Source organism: Cucumis sativus, chromosome 1 (genome assembly GCF_000004075.3).
Source record: "Cucumis sativus cultivar 9930 chromosome 1, Cucumber_9930_V3, whole genome shotgun sequence".
Taxonomy (NCBI): Eukaryota; Viridiplantae; Streptophyta; class Magnoliopsida; order Cucurbitales; family Cucurbitaceae; genus Cucumis; species Cucumis sativus.
The window spans coordinates 7,648,880-7,657,508 of NC_026655.2; the positions used below are offsets into that span (position 1 = coordinate 7,648,880).

Consider the following 8,629-nt stretch of genomic DNA (forward strand, 5'->3'; position numbering starts at 1 on the left):
GAATCTATGGCTTTCTTTTAAGTACAACTGAACTAGATTTGAGAATTTGAAATACAACCTAAAAAAGAGAACAAAAGAGAAAGACAAAACTAAAAATTTGATTTGGTACAATACTTGAGAGTATGAAAGGAAGTTGAAACTTAAAAAGTGATACTTAAACTTGAGGGAAATGGATTGGATAAGAGGGAAAGAAAGAAAGAAAGAAAGAGTCGGTGTTAAAGTGTATGTGTAAGACACAGAATTTAAAAGCCTAACAGTTGACCGAAGAAAATTGGTCACACGAACCTTCTTGCCACCCACTAAGCCTACCTGATTCCGTCTCCCTCTTTTATTACTCTTTCTTCCTCTTCCTCTTCCTCTTCCTCTTCCTCTGTCTTCCTCTCCTCCAATGGCCCCATTCAAGCTCCAATTCCTCCTTCTCTCTTTCCCCCTCCTTCTCTTCTCTTCCATTTCCTCCCTTGATTTCCTCTTCAATCGATTCAATTCAACCAACATCTCCCTCTACGGCAACGCCACCATCGATTCCTCTTTCATCGCTCTCACCAACCAAACCGGTTTCTCCATCGGCCGTGCTCTCTTCCCTTCCAAAATTCCCACTAAATCCCCCAATTCCTCTTCCATCCTCCCTTTCTCCACTTCCTTCATCTTCGCTATGGCCCCATACAGGGACGTCCTTCCTGGGCACGGCTTAGTTTTCATTTGCGTACCGACTACTGGAATCGAAGGAACTTCTGCTGCTCAGAATTTGGGCTTTCTTAACTTCACCCTTAATGGAAACCCCAATAACCATGTCTTTGGAGTTGAGTTCGATGTTTTTGAGAATGAGGAATTCAGCGATCCCGATGATAATCATGTCGGAATCAATTTGAATTCCTTGACGTCTTTTATCACCGAAGAAGCTGGGTTTTGGTCTGACGGTGGTCCGAATGCGGCGGGTACGCTCAACAGACTTAGGCTTAATAGCGGCGAAAATTATCAGGTTTGGATTGACTATTCCGATTTCAGGATGAATGTTACGATGGCTCCGGCAGGGATGAAGAAGCCGCGGCGACCTTTGATTAATACGTCTCTGAATCTCTCTGGAATTTTCATGGATGAAATGTATATGGGGTTCACGAGTTCAACAGGACAGTTGGTTCAAGGTCATAACATTTTAGCTTGGAGTTTCAGTAACACTAATTTTTCGTTGAGTGAGAGTTTGATCACCACTGGATTACCCTCCTTCCTCCTCCCAAAAGACCCAATTACCAAATCGAAGTGGTTCATCGCCGGAGTGACAGCCGGCGGATTCCTCGTCGTTTGTTTCTTCGCAACGATTTTAGGGATTTTGATAGCCGACTACCGGAGAAAAGCGAGGTTAAGAGCCGAAATGGAAGATTGGGAATTAGAGTATTGGCCACACCGACTGACATATCAAGAAATCGAATCGGCAACGAAAGGATTTGCAGAAGAAAACGTGATAGGAATCGGAGGGAATGGGAAAGTACATAAAGGGATTTTGGCCGGAGGAAGTTCAGAAGTTGCCGTGAAACGAATCTCTCACGATAACGACGGGATGCGTGAATTCTTAGCTGAAATCTCAAGTATCGGAAGATTAAAACACAGAAATCTTGTAAGTTTGAAGGGTTGGTGTAAAAAAGAGAAGGGAAATTTCTTGCTGGTTTACGATTTCATGGAAAATGGAAGCTTAGACAAATGGGTATTTGATTGTGATGAGAGAAACATGTTGAGTTGGGAGGATCGAATCAGAGTATTGAAGAACGTAGCGACAGGGGTTTTGTATTTACACGAAGGATGGGAATCAAAGGTTCTTCACAGAGACATAAAAGCCAGCAATGTGTTGTTAGACAAAGACATGAATGGAAGGCTAGGGGATTTCGGGTTAGCTCGAGTCCACGGTCACGGTCAAGTTGCAAGCACGACTCGAATCGTTGGCACAATGGGTTACATAGCACCCGAGTTGATTCGAACGGGACGAGCCTCAACTCAATCCGACGTGTTTGGTTTTGGGGTATTGATTTTGGAAGTGATGTGTGGGAGGAGGCCAATAGAGGAAGGGAAGCCGCCATTGGTGGATTGGGTTCGCCAGTTGGCCATTGAAGGGAAAATTACGGCAGCGCTTGACAGCCGGCTGAGGAAGAAGGGTGAGTGGAACGAGGAGGAAGTGGGGAGAGTATTACATTTGGGACTGGTGTGTGCGCATGTTGACCCAAACAATCGGCCGACGATGAGGCAAATTGTGAAAGTTTTGGAAGGGAAGATTGAGTTGGATGAGAGTGAGAGTGAGAGTATGAATGCTTATCTGCTTCAAAGATTGAAGTCAGAAGGAATGTTGTGTGATTCTGGTGTTGGTTTTGGGAAAAATCTGCATCCAACATTTGAGGACTTTCTACAATCTTATTCAACTTCACTCTCTTGGACCAATTCTTCTGTCACTGGCAGGTGAAATGTTGGAAACATTAAACTTCGAATTCTTTTTAACAAATACCATAGATTATTGAGAAATGTTGTGAATTGTGATTTATATATTTGTATATAAACAGAAAATAACATTGAGAATTGTTGTGAATTGGGTTTATATGGCTGTTTGTTGGATACAACAGTTTCAAAGAACAAAGTAGTTCATAGTGCCTCAGTACAATTGAATGTTTTCAAGATTCTGAGGTTATTCTTTTAATTTTAAAAAATTTAATATGTATGTTCAAATATTTTTTACACTAAATTTTAAAATAAACATGTTTATATATTTATACCCTTTAAAGTTTTAAATAGTTGGAAGTTTACTAATAAACAAAACATTCATGCAGTTTCACTTGCACATAGAAACAAAGAATTTTATCGTTGTCCTTGATTTTACCAGGCTTACAAAATTCTTTATAATTATTGTTTAGAAGCTCTACCAAAAATAGCAAAATAATAATAATAATAATAATAAGAAGGTTCATGTCAGCCAATTTTCTAAATTGTAAAAGTAATAAATTTAATAGTCCTATTATTATTGTTCGATAAGTCCTATAATTACCGTTTCATAACCAAGTGTTGTAGACTATTTTTTCTAAATATTTGTGTCAATTATGCAATTTTTTATTATTTTTATACCTTTTAATGTATGTTATTGATGTTATAAAAGGGATAATTATAATTGATGACCATTTTAGTAATAATAATTAAGGATATAGCAACATTTTAAAAAAATTGTATATATAGAAAAATTTCGCTGATAGACTTATATTGAGTCTGTCATTGATAAACCAATATTTGCAACATGACCTATCGATAATAGACTTATATCACTGGACAAATTTTGCTTGGGAACTATCCCTTACGAGAGTTTATGCAATTAATGCAAGAGATGTTCAAGTCCATTCCAAATGGCCCAAAGATGGCCCACAGAGGTCCATAGTCATGGAAATGGGCCTTGAGAGGCCAAAGTTATTGGGAGGAATGGCTCACTTGAGTGCATAAACCAGTTTCATGTTAAAAGATTGTTTTTAAGGAAAATTGGAATGAATGACTATTTTAGTAATAATAATTAAAGATATAGCAATATTTTTAAAAAATTGCAAATATAGCAAAACTATCACTAATAGACTTGTATCGCTGATAGACTTCATATGGTATATCAGTGATAGACCAATATTTACAACATGGTCTATCAGTGATAGATTTATATCATTTATAGAATTTGACAAATTTTGTTATATTTGCAAATTTTTTAAAATTATGTTATCTACTTAATTAATTTGAATTTAATTGCTAAATTTGCAACTATCCATTTTTTTAAAGAAAAAATAATAGATATAGTAACGTTTTTAGGGTTTCAACTTTTAAGTTCATAAATTATTAGATTGCTTCTATGTTTTTAAATTTAAGATACGTTAGAGGTATAGGTATAGATGCATAATAAGACACTTTAAAAACTAACTTTCAAGGGTTAAACTTATAATTTAATTTTATAAAAATTGCACAAACCATCCTAAACTATTGAGTCAGTTACCATCACACACATGAACTTCAATTTGATCAATTATTCCTCTATACTCTTTTTATTGTTGCAATTAACCTCTTTCCTTAAACTAGGGTTTTAATTGGACATCGAGTGTGAGTAAGGTAGGGGCAAACTTGTCATATGCATAAAAAAAGGCGGCAAGAACTAAACCGATCTAGACATAATGGAGACGTGAAATTTTATGTTTTGACTTAAAATTTTGGTTGGAGAAAATTTTTTGTGTAAAATTTGGATAAATTAACGTTTTTTTTTTAAAAAAATCTTTTTTCTTACATATTTAATATTTAATGGTATTTAGGAAATTTTTTAGAAGTATTTTTAAAATAAAACTAAGGTAAAAGTATTTTTGACCCATTTTTAAAGTTTAAAGACATTTTTTAAACTTTCAAAATTGTGAAAGTATTTGAGACAATTATTATAATTTAACCTTTTCACTTTTCAATCACATGTATTTTCATCCTATATTGATTTGTCTCAATGTGTTTGCTACATATTCAAACCCAACAAAACGTCATGCAGGTTGGTAGTTGGAACATCAATGTTTAGTGCAGTTTGTATCCTCCTTTGGCTTCTAGGCCCTATCTCATCCTTTCTAATTATTAATCCAACACATTTATATCAATAAAATTTATGTACTTTTAATTATTGAAGTGTTGGACCAAGTACGTAGAGTTAATAGGTTAAAGTTAGGAAGTTTGTGTTTGTGATATAGAATTGTAATATGAAATTCATCAATAATTATAATAAGTATATTACGAACCAAAATGAAACACTCATTTAGTAAGTGTAGTAAGTGTTTCTAATTAAAAAAAAAATGTATTTGCGAACATGTAAAAAATATAGAAGGATGAAAAAAATAAAGTTATCAACCAATACAATCAGCTAAGTATTGTATGTTGTGTAAAGAAAAGAAAAAGGAAAATTGTCAGAAGTGGGATTTGAACCCACGCCCTCTCACGAAGACCAGAACTTGAGTCTGGCGCCTTAGACCACTCGGCCATCCTGACTTGATGCTTAAGCAATGATTAATTTACTTATTTCTATATAAGTGTTTTATTATTTAATTCTTTTAACTAAGATTTTTTTAAATAATAAAATAAAGTAATTTATAAATATGAAAAATTATGACATTTTATTGTTTTTGGAAAAAAAAATATTTACAGTAAATTAATCAAACAATTCAACATACATATCTATTTTCTTTTAGTTAAAATTTTCTTTTTAACATTTGGAATATTTAATAATAAATTGCTTTTATGTTTTTTCATTTCTTTTATATGAATGATTACTAATAGTCTCGTACTAAAACAATATTAAATCTTAAAATAGGTGATTATTATAAATCAATTCAAGATCTATTAATTCTATCAAGGTCATGTTCTCTACTATAGTTAAATTGAATTCCTATGCTTTTAAATTGTAATACATTTTAAGTCCATACCAAGAAAAATCTCATCAAACTTCATCGTAAATTTGATTATTATGTAACGAGTACTTAATAAACTTGACCCTTAATCAATTACCAATCTTCTAATTGTAAAACATTATATATTTCTTAATAACATATTTAGATGAAATTATTATAAATAGTAAAGTACATATATTAATTAAGTTGAGAGGATAAATTGTGAACAAATTTTGAAAGTGAAACAATTAATTCGATGTAAACTAAAGTTTAAAAGATTGTTAATTTCATAAAATTAGTTTAGAGTGGTTTTCACTGAACATTTTTGTTCCAATTAATTTTCATTTTAATTCCAATTCCTAGTTAGTAAATAGTGCCTAAAAGTTAAGAAATGAGGTGAGATTTTTTAAAAAACTTTTCTCTCTTTGTTTTCATTCTCTCTCAAACTATTTGGTAATTATAATCAACGGGTTGTACTTATCATCGATTTTTCGTATCTTGTATTCTAGTAATTAATCATATATCTCACTAATGTCAACTAAAAATGTGTATCAATCTAATTATTGATTTATCAACATTCATCAACATACATTTTAATAGTAAACAATATATCTCAATCATTCACATATGTGAAACTTCTGTAACATGCATTTTGAAGTATAAAATTAGATATCTTAACACACATTTGTGTATAATATCAGTAGGTACATCCATCTAGAATGCATTTCATTTGTAAATAAAGTATATTATTAACATATTTTGCTCTATTTTCTCATAAACAACCATGGTTGTTTGATTTGGAAGTATATACTGTTATAAACATTATTGTCATCCATTACAAAACCTCAAGAAATAACAGGATTAATTGATTCTTTAAGGAATATTTTTTAAAAAAAGATAATCACAAAAACAATAATAAGACAAATTCAATTTCTTGATGTGAAGATTAGAAAAGAAATGTGTATAAATCCCGTGAAAAGATTGTAACATTAAAGCTTGCATAAATAAAATAAAAATCGTACTATTAAGGAACCCACTTTTAGGATTCATATTTCATTATGGTTTGGGGGCCAAACCTTATATTAATATTTTGGTTGGTGTACGACAAATTATTAATTCATTGAAATTAGGCTAACACTTTGCTTCCAATTTTAAATTTCATTTAGATTACATGCATGTTTTAGAAATAATATTTAAAAATATAATATAATTAAATTATAATACACGAATGATCAACCTAGCTAAAATTGGTCATTGATATGACAAATTATTATTTCGAGGTAAAATAATGCATACTATCTTTAAATTTGTTGTATATTATAACATTTTTTGAGTTGTTTTTTATATAAAAAATAAACTTAAATAATTATCAAATATAGTAAAATTTTAGAATTTATCAACTAAAACTTATATAGGTTGGAGCGATGTAAGCCACATTTTGACTAACTAATTTTTAGGTAAACGTTCTTTTCATAATTATTAATATTGAAGCCTGTTAGGACAGTAAAAAGAACTCCACAAATTGTAATTTCATAATTCATATGTGTATTTTTATAAGTATTCATAATTCAAATTTCTTTATTAGTAATTGTGCTTCTTCCTTGTATGTTAGCTCTCTAATTTGTCTTTTACGTTGATTCCTATTTTTGGGCAAAATCCTTTATTTAGAAATTAGTTTATTCTAATTTATCAAAGAATTTAATGAAAAATATTCATACAGTTATCTTCATCAACTTCATACCATTATATTTGGGATGCCAACAATATATTAGTTAAAATTACTTTCAATACCCTACATTTTCACATATAATTTAATGAACCAAAATATATATCAAACTTTCAGATTCTGTAAACGTCTATCAATGTCTATTAGTATATTCAAAGATAGACTTCTATTTGCGTCCATCAAATAAAATATAAATAATTTAAACAGTTTTGTCATTTTCAAAAATTTGTCTATTGTTAAATTCAAAATCTAACTAAGAAAAATCTTAGTTCAGTGCTTCATATTAAATTTGAAATTTGAGAAAGATTGATTTGTAACCTAACAAAAAAAACTTAAAGAGATAGTGAACCGTATAGAAAAAAGAAAAGGTCAAAACTCAATTTTTCTGACAACAATAACTAACTTTTTGAAGTTTAAGAATTAACAAAGATACATATTTAAAAGTTTAAAGATCAAAATAGAATAAGTTTAAACAACAAAATAGAATAGAACATAAATCTAATAATTTTTGTTCCAACAAGATTTTGACAAATGTCTTCTTGTTCATTTATTTTAGTAATAAGGTGAAATGTAAGATCGATTAATGACATCAAACATCCACAAAGTTCTATAAGCTTCGAGGGATATGTGGAGAAGGTTTGAGGTCCCCAAGAAATTGACAATATCTCTATACGTTGTTTGATTTCAACTTTGTTCTCAATTTTCACTTTTATCCAACCTTTTTTCATTTATTTTAAAGCAAAGTGTTCCTCACACAAATTTACTTTACTAATGTAGATTGGTATTTGAATTTTCAAGCTACTTTATGTTTTAATTTTGAATTAGTTTGTAAATTTTGTTATTTATTATTTATGAATGATGTGATTTGTTAAATGTTATGTGAATGAGAAGGTTGGTTTACGTTTCATAGATGATGTTATTTGAAATGTCTCTCTATTGGTAGTTTTCTAGTAAAAAGGTAGTTTTCTAGTGAAAGGGTTTGCTAATATTGGAAAATACATTCCTTATCAGAATTTTCTTTCACTACTATTATTTGTCCATCTATTTGATTTTCTATTTCGGAAGTTAGGGTTGCTCTTCCATGAATTCATTCTACATATTTAAAGGATATTTAGTCATTTATTACGTTTTATTGTTGTGTATATTTAGTCCCATTTGAAATTACAAATGTGGAAAGAAAAGAGAGTTGTAGTGTTTAAAGATACAATTCTAGTGAGAATGTCACAACTTGAGGAAAGCGCGAGTTATGTAAAAAGAAAATCTCGATCTTAGGAGAGACTAAAACATTTTTCACTAAAATCACAATTCAAAGGAAGGGTGAGTAAGTATGACAACGAGTCTCAAATTTATTGAACTATTTGGGAATGAGTTGAAGCGTGTAAATAAGTATTGTGGTTGTAATTAGTTAAGATTGGTGAGGGTGTGGTTTTAGAGGGGTTGATTGGTTTTTGTAATAGGTATATGAAATAATGGTATAAGATTGTGAAGA

The 8,629-nt window shown here is 30.8% G+C and overlaps 1 protein-coding gene and 1 non-coding gene across 2 annotated transcripts; one reads left to right on the forward strand and one right to left on the reverse strand.

Annotated features, from left to right (window-relative positions):
• The first annotated feature begins 204 nt into the window (after positions 1 to 204).
• LOC101222577 (L-type lectin-domain containing receptor kinase VII.1) lies at positions 205 to 2,641 on the forward strand. The gene has a single exon (XM_004146604.3). It carries the CDS (start codon positions 389 to 391, stop codon positions 2,444 to 2,446), a length of 2,058 nt encoding a protein of 685 aa, XP_004146652.1. The 5' UTR covers positions 205 to 388; the 3' UTR covers positions 2,447 to 2,641.
• Positions 2,642 to 4,932: 2,291 nt separating this feature from the next.
• TRNAL-CAA lies at positions 4,933 to 5,016 on the reverse strand. Its single transcript has one exon. It is a non-coding gene; the product is annotated as a tRNA-Leu (tRNA).
• Between the last annotated feature and the right edge of the window lie 3,613 nt (positions 5,017 to 8,629).

Coding starts and splice junctions, on each gene's coding strand:
- LOC101222577 (XM_004146604.3), top strand. CDS start 389: ATGGCCCCATTCAAGCTCCAATTCCTCCTTCTCTCTTTCCCCCTCCTT.